The 21,010-nt window shown below is 36.5% G+C and overlaps 2 protein-coding genes across 4 annotated transcripts in view; one reads left to right on the top strand and one right to left on the bottom strand.

Moving 5' to 3' along the window:
• The window catches only part of LOC127395940 (inositol 1,4,5-trisphosphate receptor-interacting protein-like 1), a 149,317-nt gene that overhangs the window by 85,592 nt on the left and 42,715 nt on the right, over positions 1-21,010 (top strand). The gene's annotated exons all lie outside the window — the stretch shown is intronic.
• ARK2N (arkadia (RNF111) N-terminal like PKA signaling regulator 2N) overlaps positions 1-21,010 on the bottom strand; it is a 48,097-nt gene that overhangs the window by 6,191 nt on the left and 20,896 nt on the right. For 2 of the 3 annotated variants that reach the window (XM_051643435.1, XM_051643436.1), the window contains exons 3-4: positions 4,186-4,368; positions 49-175 (exon numbers count right to left, since the gene is read on the bottom strand). In XM_051643435.1, the coding sequence (XP_051499395.1) occupies positions 49-175; positions 4,186-4,368 (310 nt within the window). Of the gene's footprint in view, positions 1-48; positions 176-4,185; positions 4,369-9,575; positions 16,107-21,010 lie in introns of those variants that run through there. The other variant, XM_051643434.1, reaches the window with a different exon arrangement.

Genomic DNA, 21,010 nt, shown 5'->3' with positions numbered 1-21,010 from the left:
TTCTGATAAAATGAAAGAAGTATCAGAGCAAGCAAAAGGAATAAATACCTGGCATGTTCCTGAACTCCAACAATCTCTACTTCGCTATCAGAAGAGGCGATATTAATTTCTTCATTGATCTGGGCATTACCAGAGGAGGTTTTGTCACTTGCAAGGAAGCCTGGATCCAAATGACCTACAGATGGGGAAAATGCAAATACAGTCAATGTTTAACAGCTTGCACAACTCAGAAATTATCTGGAACAGGAATTTTCCAAGCTAACAAAATAAAGACTGAAACGCTGAGACTAGAAAATTGTATTAGGTCAAATTATCCAACTTCTGTTGATCACTTGATACAGGATGACCACTGGATTTATCCAGTCTCAGTAGCTCTAGTGATGGTGTTACCACACAACTGTGGACAGAGACAGACTATTGCATCAACAATACTTGATGTAATTAGGCTTTCCAGCTGTTGTTTTATGGCAATGCTAGGAGTTAGACTGTGCCTCAGTCTCTCTGAAACAAAGAAACAAAGCAATCTACTGTCAATAAATCAAACTCAATGATACTGTGGCAAACAAAGCTTATAAGCTGGAAAGAAACATCATATACACCAAGAAAAATGATATTTTTTTTTTCATTAAAATGTTTGTCATTAAATTGCAGTTTCATTCTTAATTTAATTAAAAAATATATTTCAATTAAAATACAACTTCTAATCCCCCCCCCCAACAACAACAAAATTACTTCTGCTGTCTCTCTTCAGCAGTGACCTGGGGGAAGCTGGGCAGCCCTGAAGCAGATGACACTACCTGCTTCTTGGAGACCATTCAGCTGCATCACACAGGGTAAGAACCATTTGTTGAGCCAGAAATTTGAAATTAAGATTAATGTATTACATATGTCTGGCTTGACTGGACACCTCTTCAAAGATGACAGGAGGTGGATGAAATAACAGAGAATTTCAAAAGTGTGTGAAAATTCAGAACTGGTTAGACCCCCAAGTAAATCAAGAGGACACAGAGTGAAATATTTGAACTTTAAAAAAGGTGCCAGGAAAACCTTCTAATGACTGCTTTAGTACTGGGAAAAGATGCAAGCAAATAGAGGGGCACAATCCAGACTGTCCAGTTTTCACAAAACAAAGACCCTTGGTGCAACATCTGATCAGGGTTAGCAAGGGAAGGAAACCTGTGTGCTTCCATTTACCGGAAGGAGGAATTTCAACCTCAGAAGACTAAAAAGACTGGTCAGCTGAACTCAAATTAATAGCCCAGGCAGTCTTTTCCTAACATTACAGTTCAGCTGAATGCTTCTTGGCAAGTATCACTGACTGCCAAAAAGTCCCAAAATGTGTCATGAGTATTTCTTTAGTAAGAGTGGCTGTGCACACTGTGAAACATGACATGGGATAGCTTGGAGGCTCTGATTCATGTGCTGGTGATGCAAACCAGGGGCTTTACGTCACCACCACCCCTGTGACTGGCATCATCCTGTTCCTACACATCCTTGATGCTGCAGCACAGGCAGCAGAACTGACACACAGCCCTTGATCACTGACTGACACAAAATGTTATGGACATCATCCTGCCTTAATATGTTGTATTAATGATGTACCAGGACTCTGCACTGTTTGCTAGACAGGGTGATGCCTGGCAGAGGGGCAAAGCAGACCAGCTCTTAAATAGCCCCCAAATGAATCCCAACATCTATAAATGCGAGCACCAAAAGAGCCTTCATGTGTTACCACTGCTTTAAGTTTAGGCAGCAAAAAGTTAATCAGCAGTGGAGAAACCATGATTAGCATAGTGAATACTGCAACAATAGCTGACAAAAGTCAGGATTGTAGCGCACAGACAGATTTACAGCCTCTGGCCATACAAATTTCATGCCTAAGAACATGCCTATGCTGTTAATTTCTTTGCACGAACATTAGGATGATGCCCAAAGGAGATGGTTTGTTTGTCCAACAACATCAGGGCTTGCAAAACAGCCCCAAGTACTTGCTCATGCACAAAGATGTGATAGTATGACCTAATAAGATTTTTCATGTAGATAAAGCTTATGTTGTTATTTTCTCATGGGGATACATCATTTATTGTCTGTTAAACCAGATACTGGCTGAAGATTACATTTGGGAACAAAAGGCAAGATCTGAAAATTCTGCTTTCCAAATGTGCAATGGTAAAAAAATGAGACCATGGAAGAAAAGGCCAGTACTGACAAATACGCCGTCAGAAACATAGAAAGGCTACAGAAGAAAAAGACATTCATCCTTCCAGATGTTGACATGGCCACAGCACTAGAAGCAAATTTGTTCCTATACGTTCCTATACAGGATAAAGAAGTTTCCTGAAGCCTTGTAGTTTTCTTTTACCTGCCAACCTCTTCCTTGCAAGTCCCTTGGATACAGGTAGAAGAAGGAAGACAAGTTTCTACCTGCACTGCAGCATCGTAAGTAAGAAGTGGAAGAAAGCTTGGTAAGAAACATTACCTTTTATCTCCTTACACTTCTTTGACTTACCAATCTATTAGTGTTATAAAATAATCTCAGACATTCTAATTGTTTGATAAATCACTTTACAAAGGAGTGGGCTTGTTAGAGGTCAAATAGGTATCAGTCAGCTGCTACACTGCAAACAGTACTAGTGAGCTTGGAAAACACTGGCTGGCCTCAAAGAGGATGGAACAACATCCAGCCACAGACCACCATGAAAAAAATGCAACAGAGATCCTCATTTTCAAATAATGGACTCATCCACTATGCAATAATGGAACATTTCTTTCAAAATCTGCCACTTACTTCTATTTCAAAAAAAAAGGCATCAAAAAGTAGTTCAAAGCTACCAGGACACTTGCAGTGTAGGTGTCCTGCAAGCTCATCTAAGGAAAACACAGCACGAAACAAAAAATGGCTGTGCTCCAGCACTGCAGGCAAGGCTCCACGTCTTACACAGCTAAAAATCTTAACCTGGTATTAAAAACAAATAGTGGGAATGAAGGCATATGTTGACATGCAAGGCTATGGAATGGAATTGATAGGAAATACTCTGTTAGCTTTTTGCATCCAAAACACGCTAGCATTTCACATTGTTGTTTAACTCTTTTGTTAGTGAAAAGTTGCAAGCACTTACTAAAGCTGAACAATATTTATGAGTTACATGAACTTCTCTGAATTCTTTCACAGTATTCCTGCTCTTGCTTTCTTGAAGGAAAATTCTTTGTTGTCTCTTGATGCTAAGCCCTGCTACCAGCACCCTTCATCTGATGCTGTGCCGGCGGCAAGGGAAGCAAGCAGTCCAGAATCAATGTGACTGATAAAGCAAGCTTTGATTTATTGAATACACAGTGTTACTTTTATACCCTTTTCCAAACCTACATATAGTGAATTCATTGGATAGTAACCACGCATAGTGAATTCACTGGACGGCAACTACCTGCAGTGATTTTACTGGATAATAACACACATCTGAGTTCCAGGGTTCTTCCTTGTTTTCTATCATTCTACTTCTCTACCTTGTCCTTGAGTTAGTTTAAGCTAACAGAGAGATTGTTTATACTTGTGTTAGGCTAAAAAAAAGAGATTGCTTGTACAGCTGCTGTTTGTGCTACACTCTCAAGGCCTCTCGAGGAGATAGCAGGGGCCCATGGCCCTGCTGCTCAAGCCATTCCGCAACAATGCTGGTCTGTCTAATTTTCTAAGGTATGCTAGAAGTGTTAATGGAATATGGGAATGCTTAATGCTTGTGTTTTAAAGAAATAAAGAGACAAACAAAACAGACATCCGCAAATACAATACTTAAAATGAGATTATGGTTGGGTAACTAGCTGGTAATGTGGGTCATCATAATCAACCATTCAGTAACAAGCTTAATTCACTTTCATTTAAAAGAAAAAACAAACCACCACCAAAACCCCAGACCTAAGTTCCAAGAAGTAATTAGAGAGAAAACGAAGAGAAAAAATAATTAAGAAAATTAGCGTCAATAAACACATTGCGGGAATCTCTGTCAGTTTTTATCAGTTGTGTTTTTCAATAAATGTCAGACATTTTTAAAAAGCACTAATACTGTTTGACTGCAAAATCCACACAAGGAGCTTTTAAAGCTGCGTAAGTTGCAAAAATACTAAGAGTAAGAAAGGGAGAGACACCAACTGAAACTCTAGAACACATGCCAGAGGAAGAGAATTTAAACAAACCTGTATCAGCACTCAGCTCATGTAGCAGCCCTCTGGTCCTCCAGGTAGATCCCGAGTCTTGACTTCCTAAAGAGTGATTGTGCTCTTGAACTACTGCAGCTGCCAACAGACTGTCCACATTTACCACTTCTGGGTCTGAATTTGTGTCTGATATATCATAATGAGCTACAACGGGAGGTCCATCTGCAGAAGGAGAAAAAAGCAACGTTTATTAGAGGTCAGCATGCTGTGAAAAACACCTTTAAAAGTACAAATAATTTGTTTAAGGATTAATGCAACCTCCTACATTAATCTCTTTGAGGAACTATAAATTATCTGAATTATTAAATTTGAGTTAATGAACACAGTCTGAGTTTACAGAGACATTTTAACCTTTGCATACACAGAAAACACAAATGTAAAAAAACCACGTTTATCAATGTATCAGTTATTTGTGTATTATCTTTTATATTAGCATATAAACATATCCGTATCTGATAACATTGCATTTACAATCTTAAAAAGATAAAACCTTCAGTTTAAAATAAAAAATAGTAAGTTACAGGACATTAAATTTGGCAAGACATTTTCTAGAGAATTTTACAAAATTCAAGCAATAGCTTACATTACTTTAGAGTTGATTGAATAAAAATAACTTTCTGATATAACTGATCCAGTGACAATAAATTTAACATTAGGCAATTTTCCTTTCATAACATTTACCTGCCAAGGGCAGGGGAATTTTCCAAAATGGCAATGTTTTTTGGTGTTGCTTTTTTAAGATGAGGAATAACAGGAAGCAAAACTATGATGTGCAGTGATACATATGCTTTTAATTCAATTTTATTAACATATTCACTTTTGGCCACCAAAGTGAAGGGGAAAGAGGGACAGAAAATTGCTCACATGACTCTAAAATCTATTATTGAGGAATAACAAAAAGGTATTTTAGGTCTATTCTGTTAGGATGGACTATTTTCTTTGTGAGGAATGAAAATAATTTAAAATGGACAAGCACACTAGAAACAGAAGAGGCTCAGAAAAAAGTTAGATTCAAGACAAGGATTAATGTGGAAGCAGCAGAGAGAGAAAATGGACAAATATTGTAATTCTAATAACTCAAATGCCTCATCTCAGCTACAGTCTGTTGACTCAAAGTGGGTGAAAGTGGTTGGGGTTCCCACTCCTCAAATGGCAGAATCAAAACTTCCTTTAGTCCAAAATTTCATCCACAAAAATATGTGTGAAATACAAAAAAGAGATTGGGCCAAAGCTCATCAACTTTGCTACTGAAATTCTTTTAATTCCAAGGAAGTTCTGAGAGTGGAGTGTCTGCAGGAGTTTTTTGTTATGGGTGTGACACATAGAGGGTATAATATATATGGGATTATATAAAATAATCATAAATAAATAATGTGTTTAGGAAGACAGAACCTTTAGAGTAACAAAGTTACTAAATAAATACTTAAAAGACATGAAGAACAAAAGGAAAAGTTTTCAGAAAATACTGATTTCTTTTAGGAGTGTTAAGTGGCTGTCAAAGACAGAAAGAACATTTCAAAATTTCAAATTTAGTAAAAAGCAGCTTCTACAGAGGTTTTTAGAGTGCTCTGGTTTTGTTTTGGGGTGGGTTTTTGTTTTTTTGTTTGTTTGTTTTTTTGCAACTTGGTCCCTGAAACAAATTCAACTCATTATTAAAAAAAAAAATCCTATATTGTGATTAGCAATTAAAGAGTGACCATATTCCTTAAGTCATACTAAATACCAGTTTTGTAACAAGGTATGAAGACATTCACAAAATATTTCTGGTCAGACTTGCCTCCAAAACAACAATGGCATAAAACAATGCTATATTACAAACTTAAAACAGAACCAACAAAAATAAACCGGTAGTTAAATGCCAATGTATTAAAGACCAAACTGTTTGAAACACGAAATGCTGATGATTATGACCGGGGAATTCCTGATAATTAACTGAAAGGCAATTGAAAAACAATGGAATACCAAATTCAGCTTAAGCTGGCTGTTGTTCAGTTAATTATTTGTGAAAACCGATGATTAAATTACATGCAGAAGTTACAACTGGATTGAATCATGAGAGGCATTATTTTCTTTCAGCCTCATCACCCAAGTTCTGTGGGAACATATAGTATGATCTACAAAAATAAAACAGTTGAGTGCAGAAGATACGAGGGTCAAGTACAATATTGACTATTTGACCATTTTTTCCAATAGGTAAACTAAAATTTCAGGAGCTATGTACTGTTCCTTCAGGTCTTTGATTCTCTTGCTTCTTACTAAGATCTCCAACAGCAGAAGCAAAATTTGATTTTAGATACATGTGTCTACACAAGTAAAATTATATTTGGACAAAAGGCACCAATAGTCTCAAGTCAAAATTGTACCACTCCTACATGTATAATCATGCAAAAATGTATAATAAATGTATATACATGCAGAGTGATATTCTCATCACCTACCCATAGAAATAACTTGTGTGAAAGTCTTCATCAGTAGGAAATACAAGCATAAACTTGTTATCTGTAGCTCCACTCTTGTATCTTCCACACTTCCAAACAGCACACCTTATAACTTAGCTTAAATTTAGTATACATCAAACAGACAAAAATATTTTCAATATAATTTACATACTGTATTTATATTTTTCAATGTAATAGCCACCAATTTAACAATCTAGAAAAAACAAGCTGCCAGTTTACAAAGTAATCACAGCAGAGATCTATTTTTGCTTTTCTCAGCCTTGCCTTTCAGGATCAGATTTAGAAATTACAGACTCCTGACACCAGGGTTACTCATACCTATTACCAGTAAATGACCAACAAGGCCAAGATAACAGCAATGATGCTGCAACAAATCCTTGGATTTACAGCATATATAAAAGAAGAAATAAGCAATAAATGCCTACATGTTCTTAAAACCAAACAAAAACTCCCCAATATGCAGACAACTCCCAAGCTGCAGACAAGTACAACTAAGTGAAAGTTGCAGTGAAGGCATTATTTAAAAAACCCCTCTAAAAATCCTTCATTCTTAAAAGCCTGTTTCCTTTTCAGTTCCTAAAAGGTCAGGAGGGGTTAAATTTGGAAATAAATAATACAACCCCAGCCAACTACATGATCATCCAAGGATGTAATGCAAAGTAAATGTGTGGTACCAAGAAATAAGGACAACTGGCTTCAGCCAGGAAGTCAGGGAAAAATGCTTTCAGATTGAAAATGTAAAAAGATTAGTAACAATAGCTGTGACTTTTATCTGCAGTTGTTTAGACTAAAAAAACTCCTTGTAACAGGATTTCAACAGATAGAAAAACAGATCCCAAAACAAACCATGCCAGAATAAAAATTCAGTGTAGCACAATTAAGAGGTTCCCAGATAAGCAATTTAAACAACCTACATAAGAAAAAAAAAATAGCATCTTTTGAGAAGCCAAGATAGCTGGAAGACTTACATTTTCCTGATTATAAGCTTTAATTAATTTCTAAAGCATTAAATGCTTGAAAAAGACAAGGCTGAAAGTTATTAAGTACCAGCAGCAAAATACAGCTGTTGACATTTAACATTAACGGGGGAATGGAAAGACTGCTTTTTTTCTTTTTTTAAAGAATTCATAGGCAGAGGTCATCACGGGGACAGCATTTCCCTAAATTTACAGAGCTCATCACAACTAGTTCCATGCAGGACAACTGAATCAGAAGCCACATGCATAAAAAGTCAGGTCTACACATACCAACTTTTACTTTAAGCTCGCAAAATAGAAAATTCAGTAATTTCTTATCTGCTAGTCACTACCATGGCTTTTCACAGAGCCAGATCTCAACGTTCAGCAGTCTAAACTGTGTGGTAAGATCCACATTCCTGTTATCCCTTAATTTATTACAGTGGCAGGAGAAGCAAAAAGGGGAAATCAGTAGTAACATTTCAACTGCAGGTTAAAGCATCAATCCTGTAACAATCACTGTACCTTGATGCTGAAACTTTACCATACTTTTGTGCTTCACCATGGGAAACAACACACGTTAACTAGCAAAACCTGGATGGGAAACTGAGTCCTTTAAGTCATTATTTCTCTTTAGCTTTCTTAAATTCAGGCATGTAGATGCAGCTTGCCACCTAAATTTCCTCCCACTGTGGCCAGAGAGAAGAACTTCAAGGTCAGATAATCTCAGCCTGGAAAGTGAAGGCTGGAGAATCATGTCCCCTCTTTCCCCAGTGAACAGAAAGAGCTGTGACACCACCTTAGTCAAGGCACCCAACTTGATCACTGCAGAAATTCAGCAAAATTAAATCCAGCCTTACTGATGGGATTTAAACTTTTCTATATTTTCTCTACAAGTAGTGTAGAGAGACTGAAATCTCCAGAGGACTATCCTGATTGAAATAAATTCAAAATTAAAAGCCTAATTTTGGTGGTCTGATTTGCCCTCTGGAGTCATCAGTGTCTTCACAATGAGATGTGCAGCCTTATTAAGACATTAATACCACCATAGGCTTTAAAATACACAGAACAGGTAAAATAATAATAGCAATAATTGCAGCACTTTATTCTTACAAAAGGCTTTCTATTAGTAGATCTCTGAGAGCTCCAAGGTAGTTATTAACCTCCTTTTGGCTGTGGGGGAAACTGAGGCAAGCAGAGATTTGCAGCTTGCTCAAGGCTAACAAGCAGAGGAGCTCAGCCTTGCTGAAAACAACACTCCCCTCAAATTAATGAGCTATTTTTAACTGGTAAGTTATTGAGGAGTTTAAAAATAGTGCTTGGGAATGCTTTTGTGAAACATGCAAAAGTTAAAAAGGCAACAGAGGGGCAGGCACTCAGGCACTTACAAGCCCAAGGACACACAGTTTCTTCCACCCTCCCCTCTACATCTTTACTGGTGAGTGCAGGCACTGCTCTGTCTCAACCCCAGTACTCTAAACTAAATGGTATTTATTTTTATATAACAAAAGACAATACTGAGATGTTTTAAAACAAAAAAAAGATGTATAAACACCCTCATTTACAGTTGACACTTAAGAGGTAACTCTATTCACTTAAAAGATTAATGAAACACAGAATGGACTTTAATAGCTGCACAAATGTTAAGATCAGATGATCATTACAGTAATCAAAAAACTAAAGGATTCACCCTCAAAATAGTTTTACAGGAGACATATCAGCACCTTTGATCCAAACAGAACAGACAAGACTTCAGGCTGAAGCTTTTTTTGCTTTCAGATAAACAATACAAACCTGGTATTATTTAAAACATGATCCAGAGCTGAGGTTTCAAGCAGGTGCAGTTCAAATAGCATGAACTAACTGAACCCTAAAACAATCCCCAGATGGAAGTGGGGAGTAGGAGATCTGTGCGGTTTTATGTTGTTTAGCAACATGAAACACTTAATTACTATTTTTATTTATTTATTTATTACAGGTTACAGTAGTTACACTTTAAAATTTACAGGGTTAGGCAAATAATGCATTGTAAATACAATACAAAACAATAGCAGTGTAACAACATTCTCTCTAAAATCATAAAGGGAACAAGAAGTTATTTATCTGCTTACCTCACATTTGCATCAATTTTACACAGTAAAGCTTTCATGGTTTGTTTTTTGTTTGTTGGGGGTTTTTTACAATAATAAAATAGTACAATCAAAACAATATGATCAAATGAGTATCTGTGACTAGGCTGGATAATTTTTAATTTAACATCAAAAGAGATCTCAAGAGTTCAAGTCTTGCTGATCAACATTCATTCTTTCAGGCTTTTTGACAACTAGATGGAAAATATCTTGGATTTGTTTTAGCAATAAATAGATATAAAGACAGTGTCTTTTTCATTGTGCGTTAAGCAAAGGCACATGGATCATGGCTGTGTACTGGAGTGTACAACAGGAAGCGTTGTGCACTTCGTATGTCATGATAGGATTTATTTTCCCTGATGCCACCTAACTGTTCATTAATTATGTAAGCAGATTTATTAGCCAGATGTCTTCCCCAGTTTTACTTGCAAAAGTGTATCAGGAGGGTTTTGGAAACCATCACACTCTTACATAGCTTTGACAGTTAGAAAATAGTAAAAAAACCTTATGTAGATACAACTTAGATGACGAAAAAGGAGGCAAACATGCAGGCCATACACAACTTCCCCCTCCCCCGAAAACATCACACTTCTGCAAGTCCGAACTGCAGCTTCCTGTGGAGGGATTGGTCCAGCCTCAATGCCAAAACTTTCTCTGGTGCAGTCTGAGCCACTGCTCCATCACCCTGCGAGGTTTAACTCAAAATCACTTCTAAGTTCACAAGCCAGTTTTCCATGTGCCTTCATTTTGCTGGTCTAACACGAGGAGACTAACCCAGTTCGGGAGAACAACCAGTTTCTAGCTTCATGTTGTGCAAGGTACTGTCCATCTCTATCAATCAGCCTGAATATTTGAGCTTAACAGTACAAATTACACAGCACATTTCTGGTAATGCTGCCAAATGCAGCCACCGTGGTCACAGTGCAGACCTTGATTATTTTAAACACATCGACTTGACTGGCCTGATTTACACACAGTCATCATGCAAAGACTCCTCTTAAAATCAGCTAAAGGATTCTCTGACCCCAAACTGCAGAATAAATTCAGTTTCTAATGAGGTGAAATGCTAGCTCCATTGAAACTAGCAGAAATTTACTACCAGTTTTAATGGGGCTAAGATTTAACTTCTTAATGCCCTTGCAATACTACCTTTTTTTTTTTCTTAAAAAAAGGGATTTACAGTAAGTGGATACACGAAGAGAAAAAATATATTAACGAGAGAAATCAGTGATAATAAATACATTTCAATTTGTAAAAAACCTGCCAAATATAATCCCATTTCATTGAAGTTAAGATTGGTCCTCCAGTCTTAACTCTAGCAGCTCAGATAAAAATAAGCTAACAAGCTTGCAAAAACACTAAAAGAGACTATGAACTTAAAAAAATTGGGATGTATATTTCTGCCTGAATTATTTGTCCTAATACTGTTAAAAATAACACTGAAGAGTAGTAAGCCTGAAAGGTTTAAGATACTTCTTTTTTTTTCCCCTGCTCAGTAATTTTTTCCAACAGAAACACTGAATCAAGTCTCACTGCTTTTACTTGAATTTATGTGGTATTATTACCTTAAATAAAATCTGAAAATTCAGATGTTCTGTTAGAATCATGTGAAGCAACACCTGAAACCCTCAGATAAAATGGTGTGTGAAATATGGAAAGTCCTATAGACCCCACTTGAGGGGAGGAAGTGGCACAAACGCCTGGGGAAGAACCTGCAGCCAAGCCTACAAAAATACTGCACATTAAAGCCCCTGGACTTCCAAAGACTCCTACATAGGGCCTAATTCTAGGAGCAGATCCTTTAATTTTTTATTTACTGAACTGTCAGTTTGACATTTAGTGGCATTTGAGTCTTTTTATATAAAAGACCTAGTTCTTTTGCACTTGCACAAAAAATACTAACAAAGTAGCTGTGTTTCACCTGCTACCAAACCCCCAACTCTGCAGCTGCATGGGTGCCCAATGATTCCCATGCTAACAGCTGCCACATTGAAAACATATCAATGTATATTATAAGCGGCAATACAGGAATTTTAATAAGCCAGTTCAGTATAAACTGGAACCATCTTCCCTGGAATCATACCAGTCTACACCAGCTGATCTAGCTAGATGCTTTTAGTCTTTCAAACCACAAAAGAAGTAAAATTATTTCAGCAAACCAGAATGTTTCTTTACTCTAATCACCCTGGGTGATTAGAGAAACTCTAAATTCTCATCTGGGATTATTCAAGTGTGTGCAAAACTCCTACTGATTTCTGCTCTACTTGTTAAATTTAGTGAAGAAATTTGTTGAGATGTAAGCATAAATATACATTCAAAATGTAACTCTGGATTGAAAAGTAGAAGAGTTTCCTTCAGATAAAATAGTCTTAAATGAGGCAAGAATGCTTTAATGTAATATAGAATGAGTAAGATTAATAACTACGTTAAAATTTGAGCTGGAGAAATTTTAACTCCCTGAAAAATTCTAGGCTAAATAAGAAAATTACAATCTTAACTGCAGCCATACCATATAGCAAAATATTTCCAGGAGGAGAGGAAAAAAACCAACCTAAAACACCCCCTCACAAATCTGAAATATTGTATTAGGAAGAAGTTTTCTCAAAGTGATGCCAAAGGCTGTTGAACACATTTAAAATAGACTCATCACTAGTATTGGTATCACAAGGCTGGTTTCTTCAGTGCTCTGCACTGCTGAAATTCATAGCGCAAAGCAACAAGAGAGATGCTCCTGTTTAATTTCACAGCCTGCCAAGTATTTCTACAGGTGGGTTCTACTACACCTGAGCAACAGAAAGGCAGGGTTCCCCTCTCAGCCTCTGGAAGGAGAAGCACACTTCTTTACATGGAAAAGAAGCTAAGGGATCAGACAGTCAACCATGTAAATCAACATGTATTTTCAGTTTCAAAGGAGCTGAATGACAGCTGAACAGTCTTGCACAGGTGTTCTTATTTTAGCTTTTATGGGGAAATGAAAGTAAAATTATATCTAATATTAATTATTCCCTCAGTCTTCTGGGTGCCTCGGAATAAGTTTGCCATGGAAAGACTACAGCTTTAAAGCCTGTGTGCTTGACTGCTGTAATCCTCTGCTTGTTCTTTCACATTCACAGCTTCTTGCATTAAAAACAACAAATAACAGTAATGGATAAAAATGTTTCAAAGTTTTAAACTTTCTCTGCAGTAACCAAATGCAGATTTTAATCTATTAATACAATGAATGATTTCAATATTTTGGGGTTTTTTTTTTAAACATAACCTAACCGAGACATTGAAAGTTGGCAGAAGTTTCACCAGCTACACCCCTAACAAAGTTATTATCCATTTACAAGACCAATACATAAAGGTCTGTTTCAGTCTTAGAAATAAGTTCAACTGATCTCCTTACACAATTTGTTTTTGAATATGTACTTGCTCCATATATACTATTTTATAAAAAAAGGTTAAGGGCATGCTTACAGACATACTGAGTTAAGTGACCCTTACATATTAAAAGAAACCAGTCACTGCAAAAAGCTGCTTCTGCATGCACGGGAGGACTTGTGAAGTTGTCATGCTTTAAAATACACTGCTCTTATCATCACCATAAGGGTGTGTATGAGTAGATATATATCTCTTTATTTCAAATCTATGAATACCAGAAGGATATTATTATTTTTTTTTAAATCAGGAAATCCTCTTCCGAAGGATCTTAAATTGGAAACAGATGAGAACAAATTTATTAAATTGCAATAAAACATTTAAACAACTAGTTTCACTTTTACCTATAGTTTAGTTTAAAATGCACACAATGTCAGACAAGGGAGTTTTCTTACAAGTCCATATCAAAATCTTTGTATCAAAATTAGGCATGAAGGTGATCTGTAACTAATCTATTCCAGTACTTAAAAATTAGCTCCTTTATAGTTTTTCAGTTACTCTGAAAATTAAGCAGCTCTCTAACCTATCTTTTTTAATGAAGGCAACACATATGTTAGAAAAAAACACAGAATACTCTAAGTCTAGGCCAAAATTAATGTTAAAATGCCAGTGTTAGTATTATACTGGTAACAAAAAGCACTTATTGAGTTCCTGTTACAGGTTTGATTCAATCCCCTATATAAATTGATGGAAACACTCCCACTGACTTCAGGGAGGAAAAAAATATCAGCCCTAGAGAAGACACAGTGATTATTTCCAACAGGAAGGAAAAGAGTTACTGTACAATAATAAGAAAAAAGTGACTGCTGTTTAAAAGTAGAGTAACAGAGCTAAAGGAGAAGCTATAGCGTTCTCTTTACTTAAACTATGTCTATGCAAAGACTTTAAATTTCCAGTATTATAATTTTAATTAGAAACTTTTAGCAAATTCCAACTGATGATACATACACATTTTTAGTAGCTATGGGGAAGCTACTTCACATGAAGAAAGGTCTTAATAGACAGGTGACCAAAAAAATCCCTGCATGTAGTAATAATAGTAAGAATTAAATAGAGATTTCTAATACATAGTTTAAATTAATCCTACATTAAACATCACAGTTTCAAGCCTGCCTATTCAGGGTAACTATCAGTATTTAAAAAATCCTCAAAATAGCTAGTTATTGTATTAATTAAATGAAACAAATGTTCTGGCATCCCCCATCACAAGTAAATAATTATTTCAGTGGCATTCAGATATGGTTAAGAAGAAGCTATTGCTGTCTCACTTAGACAAGCAACCCCTGCCTTGAGACCACCAGTGTTCAGTAATTTGTCAAATCTTCCTTTAAATTCTTGTGCCAAGGCTCAGTTCATCCACCGACGGCTGCTTCTCTTAGGACTGACAGGACTATCTGTATTCCAGCATGAAGGATGCAGCTTGACTTTATATACAGAAGGAAGCAGCACTGCTTTGCATGCACAGGTCATGCATGCACACGCAGTTGGGTGTGATTCATCTCGCCTAACTTTAGCTAAAAATTACCTATCCCAGATTGTTTGTAAGGGAGCTTTACACAACTAATGGAAGAGCAAGACAGGGCCAGGAGGTACCCTCTGTAGGTGCTTATCGCTCCCAGGAGATACCCTCTATGGGTGCTTATGGCTTCCCACTGACTCAAGAGAGTCACAGAGCAGCAAACCACACACCTAAAATTAGAGGAGATGACTTGCACCCAAGCCAAACACATAAAGCATGTGTGTGTTTGTGCACACAGTATCAGACAGCTGCTTCCATAAACGTGCCATGTGCAACACAGCAGTGATGTTAATAAAAACTCTGGACAAAAAATGAACTACTAAATGGGAGACCAAAAAAAATAATCAATTGTGCACATTTGTTCCACATAGCTATATCTTTAGGGTAAGCTTACTTATTACTTCTGCCTAAACATGAAGAAGGAAAAAGCTGATATGTGACAGGGTCAAGCTGCAAAACTTGGGAGTAAACAGACAGTTAAGGAAAAGTTATAGGACTGTATGTAGTCTGGTTCTCTAGGGTACTTTGTATTTCTAAATACAAAACTTACTTCCTTATATAAATGTTTTAACATGCAAAACCAGCATTTGGATGAATAGTCTGAATGCTTCTCTTGTAGCAAACATACATCTACTGATTTGGGAGTATCTAAACACGAATTCTAAGTTATATTTTCCCAAGTTGGTGATGAAAGCTTTAGGGTTCCCCCACACACCTTTAAAGATGTTTGTGTGTGTGTGCTGGCACATGCACATGGGTATACTGTGGGTTCTTTTTTTTAAACTACATATATATTCTCTATTAAAAAAAATAAATAAAATTATTCCATGGCAATAAAACCCAAGAGAAAAATAAAACATATATACAATGAGAAAAGCAAATCTTGGTTTTTTTTTTAGCATAATCCAAAGTAACATCAAGATTGCAATGATCGATTTTTAAAATGAGATTTTTTTTTTAGTTTATTATTTATTCAGATCAGGCTCTGCAATATTCCCATTCTCTGGAAAGATAGGTGGAAAATTGTTATTAAAAGTTGCTGGAAACTCTAGCGTAGCATCAACATTTTGGTAACCCATGTAAGAATTAAACGACTGCTGCGGAAGTACTTGGCTCTCAGGCATCTGTATCAAAGCCCCTGACTGTGTGGTAGGGGGGATTCTTTGGCCAACTAGTTGGATTTTAGGTTCCCTGGGCTCCAGTTGTTGCTTGCTTTCTTCATCCGTGTCAAGACGGGTTAACTTTTCTATCCACATGCGAAATTTCTCCTCTGTCTGCCTCTGCATCTCGGCAAAGCAGTTCATGGCCTCTTCCAGGACATTGCCTATGCAGTTCCTATCCCACACGGTGCCCCTGTCAAGCAATCCTGGAATTTCCCTGGTCGCTCCTCCAGATCCCCCAGCACGACTGAAGCCAGCTTTAAAGACATTGAGGCCATTTGATAAGACATCATTAAGTAAGAACATAATATTGTTTATTAAGGCACGTTAACTCAGGAAAACAAACTTCTAATTGTGTCGCTTGCATATGACAATGGAGGAGGAATTGGCAAATGTTAACAGTATTACCATAAAAAAATAGTTCACTCTCACTGAGGTTATAATAGAAATTTTGGCTTCAAAGTTTTTTATTCTAGACAAATTAATTTAATTCTCAGACAATTCTGTCACAAAGGTGTTTTGGGTTGTTGTTTTTTTTTTAATAAACCAAATTAGTCCAATTCCCTGGCAATTTCTTTTGAATTCAACTGAAGGTGTCAAAAGCATTTACAATAACATGTTTAGTTCTGTTAAGCTGCGATGAAAAATACTACTGTTTGACTAAGAAACCTGAATAATTATGCAGATTTTACTTACATACTTGAACCCTTTTATATAAAACTGTTAAACGTCAACAAAATTGTACACAAGGTAACAAAGATAATAGCTGATAACAGAGATGATAGCTGACTGCAGCATCTAAAGTCACCAAGCCCAAAGCTCTTGGTCTGATTTTGGAAAACACAGTGAACACTGATGAAGAGAATACAGAACACACACACACACAAACGTGAAAAGGTATGAGAATGCAATGCTAATACATGAGGTGAAAGCAACTCCTGTTGGGTCTGATGGACACAGGTACAGCACGGGAATAATCCACAGGACAGGCAGGAGTGACCAGCCTGACACCAGTTAGATGCCTGCCCCTCACCCCACGAGCCTAGCCCTACTTCTAGCCAAGGCAAAACACAGGTGGGACAGAGCTGCGAGGAGACTGCTCTGCCCCATACATCCAAAAGATAGTTAAAATGGCAAGCTTTGGGATTTTCAGGAAGAACTTCAGCAGCAAAAAGAGAAGGCAACCCTCATTATCTTACTCTACGTATCAGTAAGAAAAGGCAAGTAGTAGGTGTATTTTTAAGTTTAGAGTCCAGACAAAAATCCTCTAGGAAGCAATAAAACCTCAAGAAAACAGGCTCTGTACGGGATAAGAATAAGCAATGTGTGCATGCTGTCCAAACACACAGACATTACCTATGGTAATTCCAAAACAAGACAAGCATCACATTAAACTACACAAAGCAACTACAGAACCTGATAGTTTAACTGTAAACATGAAACTTGTGGGATCCCCTAAGTTAAGAATAATAGGAAATATTCTAAGAATCAGAGAACTCATTGTACAACCTAAGCAAATATTTACTAATAAAAATATAAGGCACTAAATCTTTATTGGAATATTACCATGTGCACAAAATTACAGCATTACTTAAAACATTCTTTTTAGGAGCTATTTAAATGAGGTATAAGTAAGTCCTTCAGCTAAACAAAGGCCAGGTTTATTCTCTTACTTCATAGCAGTAGCAATGCTACCTGTGGTGGGGCAAAAATGTTCTATTAAAACCCATAATTTTTAAGTCTTCTCCCATCTGTTTACCTGCCAGACAGGCTAGAAATTCAGCATTCAAGTACTTTGCTCAAAAATAAATTACTTTACAGCAACTAATTCACATCCCTCTGACTGCATTTAACCAAAAGTAATTAAGTAAAATGGTACCAAAACACAGTTTCTTTTGTATATTCAACGTATTTTGCCTCAACCAAAAAAATCTTTGTCATATAGCTCTAGTGTTGAACATCCAATATATTTCTGTTTATTCATAAGTTTCAGTTATAATTTAAGTTAAAACTATTTGTGGCGATTTGTGAGAGACAGTCTAGCTAGGCTTTTAAAGGTAAGAATGAACTAGCATGGTCAAAGTTGAGGAAACTGTTTGGAAACTGAAGAGACTCAGTTTTGAAATACGTGTTACCCTGCAATACTCTTTTTAAAAGGCGTCATTCACAGTATATCTGCAATTTACAATAGCAGGAAAACTAATGTTTCAAATGCTTCCCCTGCAGTTCTTGTAACAAGCCTTATGCTATCTTTTATTTACTAGCGGCCTTCAATGTTAAGAAAAATCAAGTCTAAACTATGCATTTTTATTATTTTTTAAATGCTAGCATTTCTCCAGTTGGTCCCTCTGCTACCTGTAAACTTGCAGCTCTATAGTTTTTGCACTTAGGCGAATTTAAAAGGTGAAGAACTCTACAGTTACAAAAGGATCTGAATCCAAGTCTCGCATCTTATTTTAAAGACAGTACCTTCTGCAAAACCGCTCCTAAAAATGCCCCACATTTCTGTCTCTTTATGGGATCTATTAAGAACTACCCAAATCCAAAGATATTTAAGAAATCTGCCAACATAATTTAAGAAGACGTCACATCTTCATTCTAATTAGCAATGGTGGATTCCTTCATGTCATCATGCTATCTGACATTTCCAAATGAATGTTTTACTACAAATCACTCAATAGATTTTTTTTTTCCCTTTGTTCTGATGCAATTGTAATTCTGAGTTAACTTCAATCAAATTTAAGCCATGCAGGATGCTTCCTGCAAGGTCTATGCATAATTCCTGGAAGGAGGTAACCTGGCTGAGATACCCTCATACACACTGTGCCCCTCTCTTTGGATTTCTGCATATTAAATAATACTTTTTGCTTTATCTTTTTTTAACAAAGTGAGCTGCAACACCTTTTTTAACATCAATATTCAATTTTTGAAGACTTTTTGAATGGTTAAAACATGAGTCACCCATATTTCAATTCAGATTTTTCTGAGTTATAGAAAGTGTAAGGCAGTAAAATGCCAATACTTTCATATTACATTTGAATTTTTAAAAAGCTCTTCCTTCTTCCCCAAATAAAGTGTTTACACAGAAATAAATACTGATTCTCAGACTTGCTCTCATGCCATTTTTATGCAGAGTTAATTTGCATGGCTAAATTTGAAATGGTTTATAAAGGAAAACCTTTGAACAGCTACAGCAGAACCTTTTTGAGGACTCAAAGATAACACTGTTATGCCCAAAGTGAATGCTATCTGGTGTTCGTTCAATAATGGTAAAATCCTAAATGCCAACAGAGAGGCTCAGTCATTAAAAGATAAATTTCTCTTCATGTCCAATAATTCAAAATTCATGGTACTCCTTGAATTAAAGAGCTCAAGCTTGTAACTGCTCAGGTCAGTGACAAGATTCTCAGCAGCATCCATGAAGCTTAGACTGAATCTGTACTTTCAAGTATAAATTAACATCATATACTCAGAGTAACATATTATGCTTTACTCCTACTAAGCTCACAATATTTGTAAGATCTCAACTCTTTACTCTTTAGTCTTCGCTGAAAACAAAAACAAGCATGTCACTATCTTAATCCACATTACACTGGAGTTCAGCAGAGAGAACTGACATCCTACTGCACAATTGCTCTGTTTACAGCTTGGGTTCATGCACAAGATTTAGATAGTAACACTACAGATATTCATAACTTTATTACATATTTCATGGAATATTTCTTCAATAATTTAGGCAAATATACTCCAGAACCAGCCAGGTTTGAAAAAAACAATACAAAACCAACAGCACTATTAAAATGGAAGAGTTTTAGTAATATAACATGAGAAACTGCTACAGTATTCTCAAGTGTGGCTTTTTAGTTTTCAGATTCCACACAAGCCAACCGTCTCGTGGCATGCTACATGTGTTGACAGAAGGTTAAGAGCCAGAGTATGTACAACCTGTGTACATGAAGACCACAATGAATTAACTGTCACAAAAATCTTAGAGCATCTCTGTTGGCAGAGCTATTTTTCAGGCAACAGACGTTAGAAAAGCAGTCCCAATAATAATCTACATTTAGACAGTAACCAAAGTTACAGCTGAAGTGTACAAAACCAGTAAGACTAAGGGGAACACAGACTAACTGTAAAACACTTCTACATCTATGTGTACAAACTTTTTCAAAAGGGGAGGCAGAATTCTGCTCATGCTTATGTCCTTCTGAGAGGTGCGCTTAGTTTTCCTGACACTGAAGTTCAAGTTAAACCTGTGGTTTTCTCTTAGCATGTGACTGTAGAGGACACTTATGGCCTGAATTTCCAGTAATGCTTTTTGATATCCTGTTTTATTTTCTGATTAGGTGTTCATTCCCTAGATTTTGAGAATACTCACAGTGTAACACTAAGTGCATTAAAATGGCTTTCTAGTAAAAAAAAAAAAATAATAATACAAGCACTTTACCACTTCCAAAAGAAGGAATTGCAGATGGCATGTGAACCTATCACTGTGATGGAGAGCTGGAATCCCTACTTAGTCTCAGACCTCCACTACATCTGTTAAGACCACACGTTTCATTAACCCACAAGTAGCACAGGATGTGTTTTTGGTCAACTTTGTCCTTATCTCTATAGATAATATTTTTCTCAAATTTGGAGACTGCTTCCCACTAACCAAATTTGTTTCTGTTTAAAGGAAAACTGCAATGTGGCAGACATGCATTGCATCTGATTCCAAAAGGACAGCTCAAGAGTTTTGATGTCTTAAATGTAATTTAGTATCAAGCAGATGATATGTAGTATGAAATAAAAATAAAGGTCATTGGTCCTCAGGATGGTTATTGCACTCCCACATCTTGCATAGCAGGTAAAATTGGGCCTTGGCGTAATCATCACTAAATCATCACGTTCTTTCATGAGCTTTTCACTGCAAGCTCCTACTGGTTAAAAGGTTGTGAGCTCAAATACAGAAGAGCTTAGTGACACACAAAAGTACCCTAGGGTGGTTCCAGATGTCTGCAATGGAAGCCAGATCTAAAAATACCATGTGGTGCCTTTCTGTGTCACAAAGTACTTTTATGGCTTAAAGAACACAAACTGGGGGATCAATTTTATGGGGTTTGGGGTTTTTTTTTAGGGGTGGGGAGGAACCTGTCTCAAAATTCAATTAAACAGTCTT

The sequence above is a fragment of the Apus apus genome, chromosome Z, assembly GCF_020740795.1.
Source record: "Apus apus isolate bApuApu2 chromosome Z, bApuApu2.pri.cur, whole genome shotgun sequence".
Classification (NCBI taxonomy): Eukaryota; Metazoa; Chordata; class Aves; order Apodiformes; family Apodidae; genus Apus; species Apus apus.
Note: the sequence above shows the minus strand (reverse complement) of the source record. Positions and strands in the feature narration are given on the sequence as shown.